This window comes from Anser cygnoides, chromosome 9 (assembly GCF_040182565.1).
Source record: "Anser cygnoides isolate HZ-2024a breed goose chromosome 9, Taihu_goose_T2T_genome, whole genome shotgun sequence".
Taxonomy (NCBI): domain Eukaryota; kingdom Metazoa; phylum Chordata; class Aves; order Anseriformes; family Anatidae; genus Anser; species Anser cygnoides.
Window position 1 is genome coordinate 24837242 of NC_089881.1, and position 25364 is coordinate 24862605.

The 25364-nt window shown below is 37.2% G+C and overlaps 1 protein-coding gene across 6 annotated transcripts in view; it reads right to left on the bottom strand.

Moving 5' to 3' along the window:
- Positions 1-25082, bottom strand: part of SMC4 (structural maintenance of chromosomes 4) — a 36807-nt gene extending 11725 nt beyond the window's left edge. The window contains exons 1-13 of one of the 6 annotated variants that reach the window (XM_048059348.2): positions 24893-25082; positions 23706-23889; positions 22931-23127; positions 21614-21792; positions 20817-21008; positions 18911-19087; positions 5477-5641; positions 4300-4427; positions 3665-3805; positions 2694-2844; positions 1241-1405; positions 796-1029; positions 40-225 (exon numbers count right to left, since the gene is read on the bottom strand). In XM_048059348.2, coding sequence (XP_047915305.1) covers positions 40-225; positions 796-1029; positions 1241-1405; positions 2694-2844; positions 3665-3805; positions 4300-4427; positions 5477-5641; positions 18911-19087; positions 20817-21008; positions 21614-21792; positions 22931-23060 — 1848 coding nt within the window. In that variant the 5' untranslated portion in view covers positions 23061-23127; positions 23706-23889; positions 24893-25082. Of the gene's footprint in view, positions 1-39; positions 226-795; positions 1030-1240; positions 1406-2693; positions 2845-3664; positions 3806-4299; positions 4428-5476; positions 5642-18910; positions 19088-20816; positions 21009-21613; positions 21793-22930; positions 23128-23705; positions 24358-24892 lie in introns of those variants that run through there. The other 5 variants (XM_048059347.2, XM_048059350.2, XM_048059346.2 and 2 more) reach the window with 5 other exon arrangements.
- Positions 25083-25364: the final 282 nt, after the last annotated feature.

Here is a 25364-nt window from a genome sequence, read left to right on the forward strand (position 1 = left end):
ATTTTACGAATAAATCTATAATGGCCTTTTAAAAATTACCAGTCTTCCGTATATTCCACGAATATTTCCAGACTTCTTCTGCTGAAGCAGAGCCTCGAGCACTTTTCCTCGACTGCGATTTTGTGCTAAAGAACTTTTGGCTTCTTCTACTTTTTGACGCAGATTTCGAACAAGATCCTTCACTTCTGTTTCATCTGTTCCCAGCTTCTCAAGCCTATTCTCTTTCTAAAAGTTAAAAGAAAGATGTTATCTTAGCATCAGAAAACCTCCTGTATTCAAGGACATTTAGATTCATGACTGTGTAAGCAATGAAAGTAGCTATTGACAAGGAGAGGTAGCAAAACCAGAAGAATGGCTAATGGCTGAGATTTAGTATATTTTGATATGGTACAATAGCTTATGAATTGGGCTTAGAACAAGGTATCGGGATTTTTTTCTGTGGTGACTGAGAGTGGAGCAAGAAGTGAAATTCAAATGGCTCCGAAACATAGCCATTTATTTACCTCACCATGTCTAATTATTATATTTAAACTGATTTCCTTGCTGAGATGCACAGAATTTAATTTCCCATACTTAATGTTACCATTTTCTTAATGCAAAAAAACATTTGAAAGCAGAGACTTAACTTCAGTTGTTAACTGAGTATCCAAACATATTTTTTAATGCTATTTGATTGGAGGAAGCTTTTAATTTATTTTCACCATGATAACTGCTAAAACACTAGGACTTTGGTTTGTATATCACAGCATTTAATTATAACTCAAAGAAATAATGTATGAGAAAGTTAGGTCTCACCTCCTTTAATTCCTGTTCAGCTTTGGGTAATTTTGCAGATATGTCTTTGATAGCAGCTTTCCTTTCTTTGAGAGTTTCAGAAACAGACGTCAGAGCCTCCTTTGCCTTATTTAAGTGAGACAGAGCAGTGTTGTGACGGCTGAGGTAGATATCAAGCTCTGACTGTGCTACGTCCATCTTTGAACGTGCTTCATTCACCGTTTTATTAAACTCCATAAGCTCCTTCTCTTTGGCCTGCAAAAACGAACGTTACAAGTCAAAACAGACAACTGTGGAATTTATTATGCCAATCATGCTATGTGAAAAAAAAAGAAAATAGGCACATTCTTTTTAGTAGCAGAAAATAGATATGAAAACTGTTAGTTAAATAGAAGATCAAGTCTATCTGAATTTATTAACAAACTTGGGTAATACAGTGAGCGTACGAAGTCAAAACAGTTCAAACCTCTTTTTCTTGCTGAATTCCTTTTGTTTCTTTCTGAAGGCTATTCATAACCTTCTTGAGTTTTTCTTCTTCTTCATCTTTTGCCTTTTCAAGAAGCTCTTTCTTAGATGTTGCATCGCTGATACTTTTTTCACTATTAGAAGATGCATTTTTCAGTTCTTCTACCTACAGAAGGAAAAGATTTTTAACTTTCTCTCCCATTGAAACAAAACACTTTCGCCTTATCTTTAAACCTTCGCCTTTCAATTTCTATGTAGAAGCCAAAGTGTGAGGCCCAATAGGCTGACTCTGCCTGGTATTTCTATCTACTGAATGAAAAGGGAAAATGGCATCAGGACGTGATGAAGAACCATATATATATATATAAAAATATAATATATATATATATATAAAATATAATATAATATATAGATAGATATATATATAAATATATATATATATATATATATATAAAAAATACATGTCCTGCAGATTGCCTTATGCTCCAGTAATCAGCATGCATCTTGCAGTTATCATTTCGTCTTTAGCATACTGGAGGCTTCTATATTCTCTGTCTAGTTACAAGGCATCTTATCTTCTTTTGGACAGCAATCTTCTTTTCGACAGCAGAGTAGGTTCAAAAGAAGATTCCTTAAAGGTACTGACAAGCTTCTCTCAACATTTCAGAGGCACACTGGGCAAGAATATAATTAAGAGAACCCAAACACTTTTGAATTTAATCAGCCTGTATGGTGTGGCAGTACCACATTAATGAAGATCACATTTTTTTTTAAGATTAGATGCATCGTGGCTCTAGCAAGAGGCCTGGATTTTACCTGCAAGTCTTGTTCACTTGTAGAGCCAAGCTGTAGCTTCATGCATAGGAACAAAAGTATCTGAGCCACAATAAGGCTTAATTCTTTCATACCTACTTTCAAAAGGCTATTTTTTGATTCAGTGAGTGACTTAAGATCTAAAACAAATGGTAGCAGCCAACTTGATAAAATATATCCATTAAGTTCATGTAATTAACTATGGAAAGAGAAGAAAAAATGTTTAAAAGGGTAAAAACTTTGAGAACAATATCCCTGTAATCTCAACAAATATGGCAAAAAGATGCTTTTCAAGACATGAGACCACTCAACAGAATTGAGAAGCAACAGGAAAGCTTCTGACTTTGCCTGTAGGCAGGGAACAGCCTGGTACTGCTGGCCAGTCTCCCATAGTAAGATGTGCAAGGAACAGTTATTTAAGGGATAAAAAAAATACATCACAGTTTTGCAAACAAAAATCCCAGCTGCCAAATGACAGAAAATATCTGGCTGAAAAATTTAAAACATTTTTAGGTTTTCTTTGCTGCATGAAGTAGAATTGGTGTCCTTTTTGTTTACCTTTACCCAGCTTCACAAAGATGTTCTTATCTACAGCAACCAATTACATTTCTTTAAGTAAAACAAGTTGTAGCTCACACTACCTTTTCTTTGTCCTTTTGAAGTTGCTTTTCCAATTTTTTAGTCTTGCTTTTAGCATGTTTTAATTTTTCCCTTACTTTAACATCCTGCAAGTCCAACTCCGTAAATTTTGCTTTATTTTCCTCCACAAACGCTGTAATTTTTTTGAGTTTCCTAGAAGGGAAAGAAGAAAGAATTATCTACTCTGTATCTTAAAAAAAGTAATTTCAATAGAGCTTGGCTTGGTGAGCACACAGGATTTAAAGCAATACTAAGTCAGTTTTTCCGAAAAACAGTATCTAACATTTACTATGTTCACAGTGTTTTCCCCAGGTAAATGTTGTTTAATCAGCAAAGATCAACTAGTAAAAGCAATATTAAACACATTTTCAGGAACTTTATCTTTTTCTACAATAATATTTGTGATTCACGTCTCTCAAATTACTATGGTCTCAGAGGATGAGAAGGTTCATACTGTAGTCAGATTGAAGAATAGTACCCAGATAAATCAATTGTAGGGAAATTCAATTCAAAGGTTAGAGTTTCATATGGAAATCAGAGAAAAATACCTACCATTCATGTACCTAAGCATTATAGGTATGTATATAAAAACCGGAAACAAAATTCCAGTTATTTTTCTGTACAGTTAGCATGAAAAAAGAAGTATGTACTTCTATGTCCATAAAAAAACAGATATTTTCCTGTTGTTAACTGTGGATATTACACAGATTTCTCTAAGAGAAGCAAAGTGTCGGACCAAATCAATCCAACTAAAATATCAAAGTTTATTTCTGTGTAAAATACCACTTGATACATGCCAGAAAATCTTTATGTATCCTATAAGTGACTCAAGGGTCCCACAAGGATCATTGAGTCCAACTCTTGGGAGAATCTGATTTTTTTCTGAAAATCCTGGTAATTCTAACACCATATATACGCAGAACATATAAAACACAGTACTCCTAGCTTATGAATCCATACCTAAAATACTTACTTGTCAAGTTCTTTTACAGCTTTATTCTTGGCTTTCATTTCATCTGCAAGTTTGCTGCTCTTCTCATTAATATCTTTTGTTTCTTCCTGTGTTTTTTCTTTCTGCATTTCCAAATCATTTATTCGTTTCTGTAGGTCATAGCTAGGAAAAAAAAAGTATTACAAAAACATCATTTTTAGATAAAATCAACATTCTTAATGAATATATATTTCCAACAATCTGACGGATAATAAAATGATTGTCAAATATTATATCCTAATATCCATTAACATTGCCAATTTAATTCAAAACTATATTGACTGTTCAGATAAAAATAATCTTTAAATTATCTACTTTCTCATTTTAAGTATAAAGCTGTAAGAGGTTAATCTGCCAAACTAGCGTTGCTTGTAAGAAGCTGGCAAGCAGGTTTTCTTCTGTTTTTAAGTTTTTAATGAAAATGATCTATCATTATTTGAGAATTAACTTTGTCACTTGAAGCTAAAAATCACTAGTCTCATACCATTCGACTAACTTTGAATAGCTGATATGTCTGTCAAGAAAAACGAAAAATTTCTTATTACAGATATGGACGCAGAGTTTAACTCCACCACTACCACATTAAAGCCAGATCAAAACTTCAGAAAAGTACTTACATATAGTATTGACAGATTTTATTCTTTTCTTTAAACATTTTATTTTCCAAAGAAAGAAATTCAATGGCTTTATTCTTGTCCGCTTCTAAAGCATCCTTTTCTTTTTCCACCATTTTAATTCTATTTAACTAGAAAAAACAGACAGTTAAAGCTGATTTTAATGCTAGGAGACAGAAGAACAAACCGTGAGAAAAATAAGCTCCAGACCCTTTATAACACACAGATAACACCTCTGGAGAGATGCCGTCCCACAAGTAACTCTGCAAGTCTATTTATTACTGTAAACCTTCTGAAATAAGAGATCACTATTTCCTGAGCAGAGACTGAGCAGAGACTGTATTTTAGGGCAATTCAAACAGTAATTTAAAACTAAAAAGGAATCCTACAGATGCTAGGAACAGCTCAGGCAAACCAAGGAAAAGTAGGTGAGCAATAAAAAGGAGTTACACAGACAGTCTGTACCTATTTTCACTAGCCCCTTTCAAGTTAAATCCCGTGACTACGTCTTTTGTTTTCCTTTCCAGCTTAAAAGAAAAAAATCTACAACATATTAGGATTTACCAAGGATACATCAAGTGAAATAAAAATGAACTTTGATATTTTACTACTTTTAGAACTAAATGCGTAAGTAGGATGCTATGAAAGCAATTTCTGCAACAGATCTGTGCAGCTGAAGTCACGACAAATTTTCTGTAAGTTTCCTCATGCAGTTGGGTGTGCATCACGGTGGCAGTGCTATGTTTCCCTCCTACTTCTCCTACTTGCTGTTTTGCAATACGACTCAGGCAGGGCTATATCTGTATGTATTCAGCTAGCGCCAACCTGTTTTGCTATTCAGTCACTGAGCAGAAGCATTTAACACATGCAGATGTGATCAGAGATGTTCAGCAGGTAAAATCTTGTGTTCCAACTCATGCAAACCTTTGGGAATCAGAAGCCAACGGCTTTGTAAGCGTTTAAAGAAAGGCAACTGACATTGACTGCCCACTTTTATTAGTGACAGAAATATTAAATGCAATAAAGAGTTAAGTTTCACGGTACTTCTACTGTTGCAAAGAGTGCCAAATCTTTACCCAACAAGTCTTTATGTTAACTTCTTCTCTAAAAGATCTAATAATGAAACACTGCAGGTTTATATCTTCAACTTATAATTCAAACCAAACTTTATGAGACTCACCTTTTCTCCTCTCTGTTCATTTAAAACCTCTACTCTGCGACACAGAGTTTGGATAGGTTCTTTCAGTCGTGCAGACCCTATCAAGTCTTCCAAGTATTCGAGCATGCCTTCGTCATGTTCAGTCTGGCCTTTCGGTTTCATCATTGAAATCTGTTCAACTTCCCCCTTGGAAAAGAAAAGTTTAATATTTTCTTAACTCTTTTTCCTGGAGGAAAGAGTTAGCATTCTGAAAACACACAAACGCCTTTGGAACGCACGTATACGGCCGCATCCTAACATTATGAGAGAAGAACAAAATAGTCAGAACTGACTGATCATAGTCGCAACACGTGGGAAAGATCAAAATGAACAGACTTCCTCCAAGCAGTGCATGATGATGTGCGTGAAAAACAGCATCTCTTTTGAAGCCCACAGTCAGGTCTAAATTTTGCTTCATTGCTCTAAATATTCAAAATGTTTTCCCCCAACCTAAAAAAAGAAGAAGAGAATAAAGCATGCCCTCTAGGTCATGTAGCACCCAATAGTCGTTAATCAGGATTGAAGTCCCCGAAAGTTCCCTTTAGAAAACACCTGTAATTCATATAACTGAGACTTGATGGTTAGAAAAAAACACTTTAGGTATTAGACTTCGTTTATTTCATTTTCCTCTATATACAGCATTAGCTTTACATTATTAAGCTGAACACTAACAGCAATTTGATTTTTACAAAATAAGATTTAACAAAGATTAAACTGAGACAATGATGGCTTATTTTACTGATGTTAGCATTAGCTAATTAAAAAAAAATCTGCTGTATTTTATGCTTAGGACAGAGCAGCATGAAATCTTCAAAGTACGGATTATATTTTGTAAATAGCCTGCCATATATCAGAAGGTAAAGACATGAATATGAATATATGTATATTAAAGTCATGTCTAAAGCAAGAATAGATGTGACAGAAGCTGCAAAAGTTAAATAAAGAGAAGACCAAGTACAAACTACTCACTACTCAAAAATTCGGAGAGCTAGGCATACAAGACACCTTCTTTGTTAAACAGATACACAATATTGCAGGATTGTATTGGCCTTTGTGACATGTACTTAAACCCATGATATAACAAGTTCTAATATGATTTTGTTTTAGAACTGTTAAGATTTAAAAACAAGATTTATATTCTAGCATCCAATCTACGTACGTAAAAAAGGCCTGTAAGTCAACGTCCACAGACTGAAAACGCACTCGAGAATTTAGTTGTCACTGTTTGCTGCTTGAGCTGAAGCCAAGTCTCTACAAAGTATGGATAAGGACGAAATTCTCAAGAACACACAGAAGATGGAGTGATTAACAAGACTGCTGGAAAACCAGAAGGGACTGCTTTGACAGAAGTCGACAACGGCTAGGATTTCTAGGCCAGCATGATGAATCAGAGCTGTAAGCAGCTAAGAGAGCTGAGGACGGGGTACTCCTGGACATTGACTAACGAATGCACTAGATTTTTTTTGCCAGAGTAACTTTGTTCCACTTACTCAGTGCACAATGACACCTAGCGGCCCTGTTTTTCTTCCAACCAGTAAATACCATTTGGCTGAGTAGAAGGGAAAAAGTGAAGTTTTGCAAATTTTAAAAATGAGAACTAGTAATTCCTTACACATTCCTTACACATAAGAAATTCCCATGTTAAACTAAAACACAGAAGCCAAAGTGTTATTTTTTTAATTTATTTTAAAATTCTAGAAGTTAAACGCACCTAAGCTATTATTTTTTGATAATTACTGTTTATAAGAAGTGTGAATAGGTTTGCCAAGACACAAAAATCTCACTTTTTACTTCTTATGGGTATTAAAAAGGCAAACAATTAGTTTCCTAATAATTGCAGCTGCATTATGTACAACTCCAACTACATTTGTTTCCTTCCAACATAAGTATGATTTCTCTACCAAAACCACGTGTCAGTGCCATGTTGCTCATGGATAGGGCACTCATTGTAACCTCCCAGATTTCTGCAGAATTGTCACATAAATCTCCATACTGTTTCTTCCTGCATTGTAATTGATTCCTCTGTTTACATCCAAGAAAAAATTGTCACTGAAAATCCATCTTCCATGTTATACACCCTCAAGGTAGGTGCTGCAGTTTGACTTTGCACTTGCTTTCCTCTTCTATTCCCCCCTCCTCTCTTTTTAAACTGGGCACAAACCACAAAATGATGCTGGATTTAACACAAGTACTCTAAGTGGACAAGCATGGAACATAAAGCAACATTTTTTCATAACATGGCTTTTAATAAGTATAATTAACCCTCTTTAAATCATGAATATCTAAGAAAGATAACGTAGTTGTGAGGGTTCTCCACAGCTCACTAAATATAACTGAATACAGTACAACATGCTTAATGATATAGCACATTAGTAATGAAGCTTAACCCTACTGTATCTGAGTCTAATCTCATAAATTAAGAAATCAGAGTTTTGGTGGTCTACATGGTGAATAAATACATCACATAACGAGGAATACAACCTTACCCGTGTGTAAAGTTTAGGAAATCGATACAACAAAGTTTTGAGAAGTTGAAGTGAATTGGGTACTGGTGAGAAGATGATAAACACAAACTGAATTTGTTGGGCTAAGTAGTGCCAATTTTATATGCAACTCCTCTGCCTTAAAAAAGGCAACAAGTTTAGAATTACATAGCGTTCAGATCTTATGTAAAGACATGCAGATAGTACTAGGTACATACATTTTTAAATTCTTTTCTTATGAAGGGTAAAAGTGAAAACAATTGGACTACTTATATGATAACTGAACCCTAAGACTATGAAGTATTATTTAATATTTAAATTACTCACCAGGTTTTCTGTTAAGAAATCAGTTTAGGCTATCCCTATAGTTAGCACGCTAAGAAATCAAAAGGTATCCAGTTATTAGCATTGATAAAGGAGACTGAAAAAGTTGTACCTGATCTTCTTGCAAGTAGTCATGACAATGAGCAACAGGAGAAAATGTTTTGCAGCTTTGCATTCTGTTAAAACTTGATACAGTCAATTTAACTGTTCTCTAATTTTTTAAACACTTGATCCTCTATTATCTGCACTGTATCAAAAATATATCGCCGTTCATTTATCTAGTAGAAGATCTTTCAAAACACGGACAGCATTTCTGAAAGTGAAACTAAGAAGACAGCAGGCAGACATTTGTTGAAAAGCACGCCCAAGCGTGTTTTCATAATGTAGCTGTCACACCTACACTTGAGAAGTCGCAAAACTGACCACCAGGAAATCACATTACCTATTTGCCTCAGCCACCTTCCTCTCGCTTGCAGGCATGAATTCACTAGGGGAGAGGGAGCAACGTGCAAAAAAAGTTAATCCTCTATTTGAGAAGACAATCAAAATGGATGTTAACATTAAGAAATTGGTGACGCTGACAAACAGCTAACAGGACAAAACATCCTTTTTCTATATACGTATATATGAAATATATAATGAAACATATATACACATGAAATACATATATACAAGTATGCATGAAAAGTATGAAAACCCACCAAATATCCAATTAACATTTTGAGAAGGCTGCAAATTTCTAAATGGAAGTACAAACTAAATTTCTCAGTTTCTGCATTGTGACAGACTGAAATTATTGGGATGCTGGCACATTACTAGTGACAGAAGTGGTCAACTCAGACACTGCCTAATAAACATAAAGAACAGTTTCCACAGAACGTCTCAGATTAGTTATCAGAAAACAGTTATTGGTGCATTTTGATGGAGAACACAAGTCAATCAGTGTAAAAAATTTCTGACAGCTGTGGCAAACAATCAGAAAACTCATGTGACAGATGGCTACCAAATTATATATATTTAAAAAAGCAAGAACCTTTCTCACTTGAAAGCCATTTCCTCTAGCCAAAATCACAAGGAGTAACTTCAAGGAATTTTGAAATAGAAGATTCTGCCTTCCTTTGCACAGCTGAATTATTTCACTGCCACGATGTTTAAGATACTTTCTAAGTGCAAATTTCTATTGTAATATTACAGAGAAAAAACTTTAAGGCAAGTAAACTGTAAAAGCCTTCAAAAACCAACATAAGAGTTTCAAATGAACCATTTGAAACCAACGCCTCGGGTAAGGACACTGAGGGGGTCAGCACAGGGTGGAGAAGCTCCAGTAAATACCCTAGACAGGAGAGCCTGGACTTGCTCTGCCTGTCAAGTTCAAGCCCACGAGGACACGGTGGGTGGGTACCCATAAAGATGTCTGCTGAACTGCCAGAAGAGGTGCCAAAATCACTGTGATCTATCGCTATTTAGTTATCAGGCTGCCAAGTCAGCGGTCTGTCTATTTTGAGTTCTGTGCATTTCAGCAGAAGTTAAACTTGCATCCTTTGAGTGATTGGGGAACGCTATACATTCACTGTAAGATATCTAATATAGGCTGAATCCATTAATTTTCAGTTTTCACACTGCATGCACTCTTCTGTATGCATGTTAGACTAAAATTCTCATCAGGGCAAGCACATCTCAGATAGTACAGGCAGCCTGCTTAAGAAGTCACTCTGCTGCTGTATGTACCTTTCTAAAACCAATTTGTGCAGGGCAAGAATTTCACCTGCCACGTAGCCCTCAAAAGGTGGGACAATAAAATGCCTAAACTCTCCATCACCTAATTTCTTAGAACTACTACCTCTGTTTTCTCTAAAATCATACATTCAGTTCTTAAAACAACTAATTCCGCAGAGCAGAAAGCTTTAAATCAGCTTACCCAGAGTTTATCCAAATAAAAATTTGAATTTTAAGCAAAGTCAAACTGCTCCGACCCATTCATTAAGCTGCCTTTCTTCAACTCTTATCACCAGTCCTGAAATCAGAGTTTTTTCACTTTTGCAGATAACTCCTAGCTTGTTGATTTTGGCAGACAGTAGCATCATGTTCCTGCAACCTCCCTTTAGACTGAGAGTAGGGCCTGTGAATTGAAACTCTAGCCCTAAAGCTACTAAGTCTGACCGGTGGCTGTAACGTACTAATCCTAATACTGACGTTATCCAGCTCCAAATGGTGATAAATTGAAGAGGTTGTTATTTTGCACTGTGTACAGACAGAAGTAGTTCCATCTGTCGTAATGCTGGGATTAAGGAGGTTCAGAATAAAGCTCTCAGATTCCCCTTTGAAATTGTGGTATGAAACTAGTAAGTCTTTTAATTTGAAAGATTGCTGAAAGCAGTCTTAAAACTTCTCATGAAGGATGAAACAATACCTTTCTTTGTTGTGAAAATTTATCTGCGTTATGACTAGTGGTTTCTGGAGAGCCTACAGAGAAAGATGCCTGCTTACCAATTACTGCCTCCTCATCCATGAAAAGTTGTGAAAAATAACTTTTAAAGGCAGTGTCTTGCAACACAAAGTTTTGTCAACTAAACCGTTAATGCAGCACGCATGACATCTACTTTGCTAAGACATCCACTGAAGAATTATAGCAGGAAATAGGTAAAAATATTTTTTCCAGGATCTGGGGTTGTCATTTTCTTATGCCATAGTCTGAAGCTGTGAAACAAAGTGCTGAATAACTTAAGATAAATTAGCATGGTCCTATACAATCTAACAAATTAGACTAACGTTTGGGTGTTAAAACCCACACATCAACACTTCAGAAGCATGGTGAAGCATGGACAAAATAAAACATGTTTTGGAATATTTTGTAGTTTGCCATCCAGTAGACAAACGTGAACAGAATTCTGGGTTGAGTACTGGGCAGTTCTGTGGTTGTTTTCTTTTGAGAAGTTTCTGGGGCAGGGTCTTTTTTTGTTTGTTTGCTTTACACTAGTGTAGCGTAACTACTACAGTTACAGTAGTGTAACACTTAACTGAATTGAAATTTATATTCAGCCATACTCATTAGAAAGTTTTAGAGAAAATACTACCTCCAGGATGCAATACTTTATGTTGGAAAAACCTCTCATGTTTTGATACATCACTGAGACCAAGCGAGGCACTACCTTAGAGAGCAGGACATCCTATTTGCCTCATTTTTGCACTTGAACTGTTCAAGTAGAACACAGAAGAAGGCTCTTGAATCCTTTATGGAACTTTAACATGCTTTGTATATTGAAGCCAGGCTTAAAAAAGAAAAAAAAAATCATATTTCCATGATACGAGTAAGTTAGATAAATTCTTTATACAGCTTTTCTTTTTGTTTATATTTTCCCCACCTTTGAGGCACCGGGCAGCAGCAAAGCCACCTTCCTCAAACTGTACAAAAGATGACCACTGCAAATAGGGAGCACCTCCTGTAACAGCCTAGGTATTTTCCCTCCCATACTAAGTTCCCTGAAGTTTCAGCAGTCAGATTTAACTCCCTAAACCTGGGTGTCCAATCTACCTAGCTGTGGTTCTGCATCAATAAACGGGACAGCTGTTTCAGAATTATTTTGCTATCACTGTTTGGAGTAAAGAAAAATAAAATAAACCTAGCTACTGTGGTCTGTCCAATTGCTAACTCCTGCCTTGTGACCAAAGTGCTAAAATATTTAAAGACTGAAATCTATTGACTAGTGTTATGTTCAAAACAGGTAATTTTGTTTCACAAAATTTTAAATATGACAACTGTGGCTATAGCCAGTGGTAATTTTAAGGCAATCACTTTTTTAACGTTCAGAACAACATTGTATTGGTTTCACTGTAATAGTGGCACATCCTTGATAAGGTACTAGCTTTTAAGGCTTCTTAAAGACCCACAAAAATGAAGTTTTGTTAGTGAGCCCAAAATCTTGGAGTGATGAGTATCTGCAGACTACACCGTAATCCAGAATCTAACACCTGTTGCAGCACAATTATAATAATCTTGCAACTTCTTCAATACTATCGGTAGGTATATTTAATTTGGTTATTAAACTAACTGATTAAGTGAATTACAGTTTGCAACTTTCTGGTAATAACCAATTCTGCTTCATTTATCCCACTGACTTAAGTGATGCAGAAATCTAGACAGTAGTCAAGACCATTATTGCATTTACCTTTGTCAAGCAACAACAGATTAATGGTCCTGCGATGCTTGTGACAGTGTATTATATATGCATGCATAAGATTCAAGGTAAGCACATTGAATTTTAGAGGAAAATGGTTTAAACAAGTATATTTGTTCCCCCCCAAAAAGGGCCATTCAAGTCAGGAGGAAAATTCATACCACATTAAGCTTAGAAACAATAGGATTGTCTTTATTATGCAACAGGTAGTCAACAGAACTTGTCCCTTAAGCACCGAACTGAAGCAAATAGTGGACTTGTAGCCTGCACATCCAGAATGCTGAGAAAATAGTACTTGCAGTTACAACAACCAACTCTCATTCAAAGTTTTGTAGTGGATTATAGCAGCAGTAGTCTGAATCTGTCATTGTTTCTCCTACTGAAGAAAAGCATGTGATCAATGTCATAACTTGATTTCCCTTCTTAACTTTTTACCGTGGAATGCTAGACAGAAGCGATCTGGCAAAAGACAAAGTTCTCTTAAAATAATATTAAAGCTTAGAATTTTGAATCTTACTTCACAGAACACAGGTTATTTCCGTTTCTCCCTTAAAACATTTCTCCCAGGCAAGGGGAACGTGGACAAGAGATTTTCTAAGTATTTCATCAGTGAGCTACAAGAGTTGAAAATTCAGCACGTGCAACTTCTTAGCATCACCAGCATAACGAACAGCAATGGCTCATGCAGCCAGCGGAACGAAACCAGTAACATCAGGGATTTGCTTGAAGGAGAAGCCACATTAGAACATCTAGAATGTTTACTATAAGAGCCATATTTCTACAAAGACTACTTACAGTATATTCCAGTTAGTGTTTTTCCATCCTTTGTCTTCTATTCTAACCCACTTAACACTGACATCAGAAGTAGGACTAACACTAACTGCTGCTACTAGGGTGTGGGCTCTTCTGTTGTGCAGCTCCAGTTCTACAGGATTAATTGACAACTCAGAACTACTGCAGTCAGGAACAAAATTAGATGAAAAGCAGTAATGAGTATCAACTTGTATCACTTGGTAAGTGCTAGCTTGGAAGTTGATTAATTCTCAGTTTCTCTGACACAGGCTGTCTCACGAAGTTCTTTCCAGTGTATTTTATGCAGTTCCTTGATATTAAAGGTGCCCTGATTGCACTTTTATCTTACGTAATATGAGCCGCTAAGTTGCAATGCGAGATGAGTCTTCCCATTTCCCTGTATGCTACTTGCACTGTTTTCAACCCCTTTCCCGTTTTTTATTTTTATGTTTTACTCGCATGACAGTGCTCACACAACTTTATTTTTCACTTTATCAAAATGACATATCTCACTTTTTAAGCAAGAATACGGTATGAAGTGTCAAAAACCAAGTGCTAAATTTGCGTACCTCAAGTCTTCCACAGTGGTCATTTCAATTTGACTCAACTTTGACAGTGTGCCCATACTCCACTCTCCATGTAAAGTTTTGACTATGAATTCTAGTCCTACGCAACACTGAGCCTTTGAAATGACGTACATAGATAACTAATTTCTGCAAGCTTATTCTTCTCCTGGAAATTTGTAGCACAGTTCCTCTTGTAAGCCACAACACTTTCTTCCAATTCTGTGTTATTGCTGCTGTTACTTAATGCTTGAAGTCATCTCTCATTACTGTCCTTCAATTTTACCAGATGACAAATAAGCAGAAGACTACGTATCAAATATTCAACTTTGTTTTCTGCCATCCAAGGAAAGTGTTATGAACTAGGTGGGAAATCAAGGAAGGGAAAGAAGTAATAAAGTACACAAATCTACAATGCCACTACTGTCCAAAGATGGAGGAAAAACTTAGAATTAGCCCGTTATACAGCGTTCAGTTGTCTGCACTAAAGTACTACTCTGCATTCTGGAAATAATTTAAAAGTAGCCTTTGTCAAGCTGTTTGCACGTCCGTCTAATTTTAGAAGCTTTCTTAAGGACATTGTTGTATTCAATACAAGAATACAAATTGAGTGCAAGTCTAGAGTCACTTTGGAATCTAAGTCAGCTATTGCAAATTCAGCATACAGTGTTTGACTGTTTTAAGATTATTGGTACATTCTAACTAAACCACCTAAATGATCACTCAATAACACCAAGAAAGCGCATTTTCGCGTCCTCTTTCCATTTTTCCCTATTTTTCCAAAAAAAAGTTTAATAAACATTGGTTACAGTGTTCGTTCGGAATTTGCAAAATAAAAATCATGTAAACTAGCAACAAGTTTTCTGATACCAAGAGAATTCGTTTCGAAATTGCAAGTATAGAAGTATCAGCGTATCTTGTACTGCTCTGTATTCACATCAGGACAAAGCTTAATATTTAAGCAGTGAAATTACTTCTGTACTCTATGCATCAAGTGTGAAGCTTCTATTTTTACATAACATCTTATTCAAAAATATCTGTTTTCATTTGATTATCATACTTGTTTTAATTCTCCCTACCACTTCAGCTGAACTGTCCTTGACCTCTCCAGAACAAACTTCTCTTCACCACCAACTTTGGCAGCATAGATGTCCATTTATAATCCCAGTAGAGCTTTTCAGCTTGTGCTCGCCTTAGATGCTTTAGCTCAAGTGTTGGTGTGCCTCATTAGGAAAGCAGACCTCAACAATTGGGAACTTCTGGCTTATCTCAAAGCGAAAAGAAAATCTGCTCCCCCTCATTTCCTCTCAAATACACTGGAAGAGCGACTCCTACGTTATTTCCACAAAGCAGCAGGTGAAAAACTTGACTAAACTTCCTTTCTGGCAACACAAACTTGCCATAGGATAAGACTTATTAGTACATTAAAAACGCTGTTCCAATCAGTTAAAAAAAAGCATATAAAAATCACTGTAGCTGTTTATACTTGCTTAAGATTACATGGGAGTATTTTAATTGTCTATCAAAAACATGTGACACTAATTAGTAAAGAATTACTTAAAACATTTCAGTTTGAAAGAGATAAAGGTCTAAAGTAAATTGATTTCAATTCATAGAAGTCCTTTATTTAGCACAAAAGCAATTCAAAATCTTGCAATATTTACTATTTCCACAATATTCATCTGCAAAGCCGCTCCGTAGGCGTTGGTTATGAAAATCCACTTTCTTTTTAAAAAGTCTATATTAACTGTACTTCTCTTACCTTGAAATATATCAAAAGCCCATTTCAGCAGGTGTTAACAGTTACTGTCCACAGCTTGTTTCACTCCCCAGACGTGCCTACCCCACGGATGTCCTTAACTGACATTCCTTCAAGTTCTCCCTAGTTATTTAATAATTCTGGAGAGACAAGCCAGCCATGATAAAGAGGCTGAGATTTCTGTCTGGCCTCAAGATTAACCTGCTGGAGGAGTCACTATTGAGCAACAGCAAACACACTTACCTTCTGAGCTTTGCCCAACCCGGTTAGTGCACAGAACCCACAGTTTTCTGCACACTGATGTTCCAAGCATTCAAGAAAAGCTAAAAGACTTATGATTTTATTTGTTATTCTTTAGAGATATACAAGTTACTGAAGCTGGGGTATTAAGTGTGGAAGAGAGAAAAAATAGCAGCTAGATGATAGATATTACCGCAGTGCTCAGCATACTTTCAAAAAAAAGTGACAAGAAGCATTTTTTTTCTGTTGCAGTTTCAGACTGTGGCAAGCTCATTAATGGTGCACTGAACAGTTTTCTGTTCCCAAAGTGCTAAACAGCATACAGCAATTTATTAAAAAATATAAGATATGCAAGCGTTGGAACCTAAAGATCACAAGCAACAAATTTCTGTTAAATGTTGGCAACATCTCATTGTAACCAAAAATATACATATATTTTTAAATAAGATTTTTCTAATTAGCTAGTTCAGGCACAGAACTTATAATATTTATAGAACTGCTCAATTAGTGTTATATATTCTGTTTTTTTCACAGGTGTTTTTTGTAATGTTACTCAGAAGTCATCAGTTTGATTTTAATATTTTCAGTACAACATCAAAAGTACCCATATCCTGCCTTACACAACATTTAAAATAAATAAATAAATAAATTAATAAAAAAGATCTGGCCTAAGCTTTCAAACTTTATCCTAAAAAGCACCAAAATCTGCTATGTCAGAGAAAGACTGCAAAATGGGGGTGGGTAAAGAAACAAACAAAAAAAAGAGAGTCTTCTGGAACACATATTTGCTATTGAGTAATGTTAAAAATGCTAGCAGGACACTAATAAAGTAACTAGAAGTGTTTGTTACTATTTGTATAACCTGTTCTTTAACAACTTTTCCTTTAGTATTACTGAATACTCTGTAACAGATAGAAAATAGCATTTGACAACTGCTTAACTAACATTTTTTCCCAAAACCTCTATTAAAAGTGAAATATTTTTATTACACCCTATTGACAGTCAGAAATCAAAGAGACGTGATTTATTTTAATGGGAAATTTTTCTGACTTGATATTGAACTAAACCAGGCCATTCTAACTGAACTATAACATGAGAGAAGCAAAAGCATAATAGAACTGTCACTTATTCTTCAAACTTAATTTGAAAAACATTAGGGAAAAATGGGCAATGCTTGTCACAGTAGTATGTAGCCTTAGCTTTCTGACATGGTCTCATTTACTTCTAATTATAATTTTCAGTGTTTGGGTTTTCAAGTTCTGCTGTCATTATGTGGCAAACACCGCCGCATTTCCCAAATGGAAAGTACTCAACTCTGTATGGCCCAATCCACAGACTTCACTTAAAAACAAAAATGACACAAACTTACATGAAAAGAAAAAGGCCCTTGCCTCAGTGACACTAAGAAACAAAAAATATCTATGGGGATTCCTCTGCAGTTCATTGTAACACATTATCCACAAAGTTCAGTGGAATGAAAAACATGGTTGGAACCATCTCTTGATGTCTTAATATTGATTATACTTCCCCTGATTTTCCATTATACACATGAAAAACATGAAACTCAAGCTTTTAGGAGTAGATATGTTCCTCCCATTGGTAAATTCCTGGGAAATGATTGTGGGAGAAGAAAAATCAAATTAGGTAAAAAAAATACATTTAAAAAGAAAAGCTGTTTAGCAAAACTCCCTCTAAAATGCTTCCTTCCCCTCCCAATAGAGGAAGGGCATGCTCTCCAACAACAAGCTTTAGATACTTCTGCACCATAATTTCTACCAAAGTTTAATCTTTCACTGCAGTCTCTCCCTGTTAGAAATTTTCCTGTGATGATAATTCTGAAGAACAGCTATAGAGAGAAAAAAGTGTATACTACCAGTTGTTTGGCTGGAGGTACTTCTCCCTCCAAGTTAAAACAGAAAATAGGAGTAAGGTGTTGGATGGAATAATTAATTGGCATGGAGACTTCACAACAGACATATCCTCTTTTTGTGGGTGTAACTGTAAAAAAGGACGGCACAAGAAGACTTGAGGAAGTGAAGCAAAGAGAACTTTTTTTTTTTGATAGAGGGGAACTGGAAGCTCCTTTGACAAAAACAGGCCTAAAATAATCTCTATTGAAAATTTCAGATCTTGGGAGGCTTCCGCTGTTCATTAATTTTCTAGGCCATGATCCTTCAGAGTAGATTTGGGACTTAGTAGTGAAATAATTACAGGTAATTGCACATATATTTACTCAGTTGACTATTTAAAAATTTCCATGAAGTATTATAACCCAATTTTAAGTAGTTCTTTAGCACTAGCAAAATTCTAGATTATTTAAGCACAAGAAAAATTACTGCGTTTCTCTTCAGCCTGTCTTTTAAACAGCAAACATATGCCAGCGAACCTTATAATGTTAAACCCAAATGCAAATGTAAGTTATGTTGATAAATTCTATTATTTTTACAGTATGTGTTGTAAACTGTAGTTTTTAAAACATATCTTGAATTGGCTATAAAGCTGCTCTTCTTTGAGTACCCTGGAGTTGGTAAATAAATGTAAATAAAAAGTACACTTCATGTGCTTTTTTCTTGTAGTCGATTTTTTAAGCAATTAATTTTTATATACATGCTTCCGCAGTAAAACCATGCCTATAATATAAGAACTGTACGTAACTTAACAGTAGAATCATTAAGATTTAAGTTCATATTGATGCACTTTTATCTAAAGTATAGACAAGTTGCTGAATCTCTGCCACGCTTAAGCAGCACAATAATATTGGGGTTTAAGGTTTATTTTACTACACCAATATTTACGTGCTGCTAGGGCGGAACAAGTATGACAACTCTTCTATTCATCCACATGTCAGGAACACAAATTCATTAACAGAAAAATTTATGTTAGCATCTTCAACTGGTTCTCTTCCTTAAATTTCTAAAGCAGCAAATAATGATTCGCATCTTTATTAGAGCATGCAAACCATGATGTGCTGCTAGAGTACTTTAAGGCCTCAAATATAAGACTCAAATTCTAAACGGTATTTTGGTAACTGTAACTGGAAATACAGTTTTGCTTAAAATTGTTTTTATTCATGCACCAACCTGTAAAATCAAGAATCTGTTATGGTCCAGATCAATTCCATGACTTCGAAGAAGAATACCAACATCTTTGAATGTTGACTTCTTTCCATTAATGTGATAGACAGAAGAATTATCTCTATAGGCAGTTCTAGATACACAAAAATTGCTGTTAGGAATGACTTCATAATCATCTCCTTCCTGTTTTGAGGAAAAACAATGCCAAAAGAACAATTAGTATATCACAGGTTTACCTCATATTTCACAATTAAGCACAGAAATTTTATCATGTTAAGGCTTAGGCTTACTGCACTCTGGGGTCCAATAGAAGTGGGAACTGCCTTAAAGATATATACCTCAAAAAAATATCTTGAGAACTGGACAAAAATACCCCAAATTGTTTAAACAGCATGGCCCTCATATTATGCCTTTCCCATCTCCAACAGAAGCTATTGCTTTGAAAATACGTAAATTATTCTCTTTACCACTGCTTCACATCACAAAAGAAACAGCCTACTTCAACTCTAAAGTGCCTTTGATATTCTGCCCTTTTAATTTTAGTTTAGGAAGTCTTGAATGACTTGCCACCGTCTACATTTAAGCTCTTTTATAGTGCTAGGAAAAGAAGTTACTCTTAGCTGAGGAGCTCTAAAGAGAAACTGTAGAAGACAAAAAAGCAAAACATTAGAGATGTGATAAATATGATATCATCAGCTTCAAAAGAACTTACCTAAAAAGCAGCAGCTACAGTAAAGCTGGTACTATACTTTTAAAAAGTTCAAATTGTTGCATGCTTCTTGTATAGACTAAAATTGCCCTGCCACTTTCCCAGATTAAGCCCCAAGAGCATAATGAAATTTGTATATAATGCATTCAGAAGTTTTTAACATCATAAATTTAGCTTCTAGATGTTAACAAAGTCAAGTCAAAAATAAGAATAAATAATTATTGAATCTGGCTCTTACAGACAGAAGCAAAAGATGTGTAAATGTAGATCAAGTCAAAGAAAAATTCTGTTTTAAAACAGTTCCTTTAAAGACTGTATATATTGTTATCTTATTGCCACAAGTTTTGAAACTTCAATGTACATTTCCCACTATATTGACTAACCTCAAACTCAAGATGATACTTCAGCCAGACTAAGTGTCCACAAAAATTAAATTAAAATCAAGTAAAATAAATTGTTTGCACTGTAACTGCAACAGACAATTGTCAACAAAATTGTACAGAAGTTTTTAACCAATTTGTGAAGTGGCAAACAAAATAAATATTTTTTAAATTGTCAACACTTTCTATTTCATTCAAACAAAATATCAGGTTCAAAAGTGTTTACTCATAGGGTGTGAAGTGTAGAATTTTTTTTACGAAAAATCTATTTTAAAATTGCAGGCACGTTTATAGTATATGAAGTGTAAATAAGAGTTTCAGATTAATTTTACATTTTCTAAATTTTCTAAAATACTTTCAATTGGTTTGAAAAGTTTTGCTTAAAAGGGTTTTATCTCTTAATCTATATGCTTGTAATATAAGCTTAAGAATATGCAACATGTCCAAATGTAGACTTAAAAATTTTTAGAGGTGTTGTTAATTTCAGAAAAAAGCTTTATTTACTTGAGGTAAAAGAAATGACAACTCTAAAACGATTTCTTAAAATGACTATCACATATTTCTAAGTAGCTTTAAAATGAACATGTTCCAGATAGTAGTGTTGCAGAAAAAAAAAGAGAAGAGCTCCTATTAATATTTTAAGAAGTGCACTACTCAATAGAGGATTTTTAAGCTAATTCTAAACTTTGAATTGATGTTTTACATCCCAATGGTAAACTAATTATGCTATGAAGTTTTCCCCAGCTCAGACTAATCAATTATTAAAGCCGTCAAATCCTTAAAGAAAATAAGTCTCCCCTGCTCTGAATAGAGGAATACATACCTTGTCAACGATCTTTTGGAAGTGGACTTCCACAGAACAACTCTGGATGTCCATATGCTCATCAGAACTATGGATCAGCACAGAGAGTTTTTTGGATCTGATTTTTTGTGCTCGATACCCAAACACAAAAAGCATTGCATCAATGATATTGGATTTTCCACTGCCATTTGGCCCAATAATACATGAAAAACGCTGCATAGTAAAAGAAAAAAAAAGTGACAGTCAAAGGGAAATAGATCCTGGCCAGTGTAACATCATCTACTTCATTTGTGAATAGTTTAAAACTACTATTTCTAGTGAAGAAAACTGCAGATTATTTGATAGCTTAATCTTCACTGCCAAAGGTAGAGCAGTACAGCTTATTTAAGAAAAAAACACCTCAACTCAGCTCAGCTTTCTAAATTTTAACTTGTTAACTCAAAACGATACTGCACTTAGCAAGCATGTTCGCAAGGAAAGTTTCATGATTAGCCACGTAAGTCTCTTGTGGGCACTAAAAAATATTCTCATTCTTCAGACTTACCCCTAAAAATTCCCCAGTAAACGAAATAAAGAGAAAAGTGTGCTTTTTTAAGGTTTACTGACAAATTAAAATTGTACATTATCAGAAAGTTGCACTTAACTGTTTTCTCTTCTGTCCAACAACTAAAATAGAGAATATCACCCTAGAAGCAATTCTAAAACCTAAATATTCTTCAGTTTTTCTGAGGTAAGGTTATGTGAAAATACAGGAAGGAATACCAGCACTGTGAAGTCTTACCTTCATTTAGGAAATGATTAAGGTAAAAGAAAGATACCTTATGAAAAGGTCCCAAAGTTTGCTCCCCTGCATAGGATTTGAAGTTGTGGTTTACAATATGAGTTATCATGAGACGAGGAGCACCAGGTTCATTGGTCATTGCTGGAGGTGGGGGAGGAGGGATGCTACCCAAAATCTCTTCTAAACTTCGATTTTCAAGCACCTCATCTGAGACTGCTAAAAACCATCCAAAATAAGCAGAAAGAAAATTAAGACTATAAGCTCTCAATGACTAGACACCTTGTAAAGTGTTCAATTCGATAAGCAAACATCGTTTCCATATTAACCAGACCTGTACATTTGAGTGCAATTATTAAAATAAGCTAAGTGGTATTAAAATCCTCCTTCCAATGAACTGAATCTTTAAAAAGAGGTACTTAAGATGTCCCATCGATTCACTAGTGGGTTTGTTCTTTCATTATGTAATTCTTATTCTAACACACTTTAATAGGCACTCTGTAATTACAGTTGCTACAACCGTCACAATAAGCCTACAAATCTGAAACAGGCAAAGTCTTTCTAATTAATAAGTGCAAAGCCACATTTCAAGCGTGCTCGCAAGTCACTCTGCAAGATTTGGGGATCGCTGCACAATGCTCTGAAAGCTGTAATGACAGCACAACTACTCTGCAAAGACAGGAAGTTTGTTACGAAAACAAACTGGCCCCCTGGATATCTGCTAGTTGTAAGCAAAGCAGCTTTTCAACAGTTACTAGCAACTTTTTCTTCAAATAGACAGCAGTTTTTGCCACCAATTTCAACATATCAATCCATTTGTCAAATACCTTTGCTTTAATAACTGCCTATCTGGCTACCGAAAAAGACACACGCTGCTGTTTTTCCAGACATTTTCAACAAAAACCTCAAGGAACACAAGAAAACACACTGGTTCATGAAAAAGAAAGTCAAATCATTTTAAGAGTTAAGTAAATAAACTTGACATTTATTCCATTCCAAGAAAACCCATACCATTGGCTGCATATAAATTTGAAAAATCCTGCTGTTGTATCATAATCTTAAGTACAATGTTATAGAACAGGAATACGAAATAGGCTTTATTAGGAGAAAACCTACAAAATTGCTTTTGCACTTGTACTGTGTCACTGGTCCAAACACTTTAACTCTTTGCAAACCCTCTTTACCACTTTAAAAGCAGTTTAAACTTGCCAGGAGTCAAGGCTTTCAATATTCCTTTCTAAACGAGAAAGGAGTGAATCCCCATCTGGCATAATCAGTAAATTCAACTGAGCATTGTTGCTAAACATGCACTATCGTCTAGTTTACATGCCATCGGAACCACAAAATTCAGACCTACCTTGTGGTCGTACTTCACCAAGCTGTCTGCCTCCTTGTTTTTCCACTTCCATGTCACTGGCGGAATCCTCTAAAGGCTTCCTGCCCTTCTGATGGGCTGCTGTGGATGTTTTGGTGCTCTTGCTTGCCATGGTTATCTGTTGGCTGCTCCCCTCCAACTCCAAGCAATCAAACTACTGAAGGGATCTACCTCCTTTTCTGACATAAACAAGAAAACCCTGTGATCTACGCGTTGAACTACAATCCCCTAAGGAATATACCTATGTGTTAATCCAGATGTTTGACTATCGTGGAAACTAAAGACTAGATGTATTTTGAAGGCAAAAATCCAAATTCGAAACGAAAACAAAGGCTGAGCCTCGCAAACATATCATCCATCACCCCAAAAAACAACGGACCCACCCTAATCTGCAGAAACAGTACGAATCTACCTACTGAAAACTCACACGGCCATGTTCAGTGGAGTTAGCACGCTCAGAGAAAGCAACCGTGATGCTGGGGGCCAAAGAGTTAAAGACGCATTTGCAAAACAAACTGAAAAGCCATATGTCTCCCCTCTCCTGGAAGCGCTCTTCACATACACCTTTCAGACCTGACACCCGCTTTACTTTCAACACTCCATGCTGGCTGTATGCGTGTACACAAACAAAAAGAGCCGTGTAATTATAGCAAACGCTTGGCTCTTAAGCGGTTTAAATCAATACGCTCGTTTCACGAGATATAACAGCCTCTACTGCTAGCATTCAGCATTTAACAGAGAAAGCAAGACGAAATACCTTCATCTAGTTCTGATGTTCACGTTATCTGATCAAGAAGGAAGCGGTACAAAAGTCCATCAGCTGGCACTTAAGCACAGCTCCCCAAAAAAAGTAGAAATAGAAAACAACCGATGCGAAGAAAGACGGCCGCGGGAGCGAAACTCTCCCCAAAGAGTTTAAATCGCAGCAAGTGGCGAAGTTACTTTGCAGAAAAAAACAGACATGAGAAAGTTTACTTCTCACAAGATAAAAAACTGACGTGGTTAGAAAGTCATCTTACAATTGGTGCCAATCATTTGACGTTTTCAGACCTACCCCCAGCCCACACTCTCATGAGAGCCCTTCATTTGGGACAATGGGGGAGGGGGGGAAACGAGCGAGAGATCTCATTTTAAGGCAATTTGAGTCAGTGCCCCGGTTCAGAAGTGTTCCGCAATGGCTGTCTCAGACAATTAGAGCTCTCAGAGCACCAGATTTACTTATTTTTTTCCTCAAAAAACCGTTCCGCTCAAGCGGAATGGCGCAATACGGACCCATCTACCTTATCGGCCCCTTCCAAGCCGCACAGCCTTCACCAGGAGGGACCAGCCCGATCCCTCACCTCAGCCTTCAAACCGCGATGAAGCGGCCGCCGGCTCCCTCACGAACTTCCCAAGCCCGTGCCCAGTCCCCCCCCCCCCCCCCCACCACCTCAGGCCAGCCCCGAGGTGCGGGTTGAAAGCATCTCTCGGCGACCCCTCGCCCCGGGCAGAGCGAGAAGGAGCCGGGCAGAGAGGCTCCCTCACGGCTCCGAGGCCGAGAGCCGGTGTCAGCGAGCAGCTCGGAGCCTTTAAAGCCACCCCTCGCCCTGAGGGACGCGGCTGCAGCCCCGCCGCGGGCTTTTCAAGCGGCTTAGCCCTCGGGCTCGGGGCACGGAGGAGCAGCGGAGCTGGCTGCGGGAAGGTCCCCGCTTTATAAGCGGATCAAAGCCCGGCCTCCGCACCCCGGGGCTCGGCACCCCGCTCCCCCCGCCAGTCCCTAGGGCGCAGGGGGAGCGCTGCCTCCCCTACCCCCGGGGCTGCGGACAGCCCGCTGCCACCTCTCCCCCCAAAACCCCTCACGCAGCGGCGCCGGGCACCGAGCCCCTCGCAGCCAGGGGGGCTCCGCCGCCCCTCAGGGCTTTGAGGGCAGCGCCCGCCGCCCCCGCTCCCGGCCGCTCTCCTCACCGCCTCAGCGACCCCCGCCGCTCGCCTTCCTCAGGGACGCCTCCTCCTCAGGAAGCTCCCCGCGTCCCCCTGCCCCGGGGACCGGCCGCCGGCTCCCCGTCCGGGGCGGCTCGGAGCGGCAGCGGGGCTGCGGGCCGGGCTGGCCGCGGCGGCTCGGCGGCTGCCACACTCGAAAATGGCGCCCAAACGGCGAACTCGAACCGAAATTCGTTAGAAAGGCGCGGGGCACGCTGGGAGGGGCGGGGGCCGGCCCGCCGCGCGTTTGAAAGGAGGGAAAAAAAAAAAGGGAAAAAAAAAAAAAAAAAAAAAAAAGCCCCGCCGGGCGCCATCTTGGCGCCTCACCGCGCTCGGGGCCGTTTTTAGGGTGTTTTTTTATTTTATTTTATTTTATTTTTTTACGGCTTTTTAACGAGGGAGGTTGAGGCGCGATAGGCGGTGGTTGAGGCGCCTCAGCCGCTCCCCGTGCAAAGGG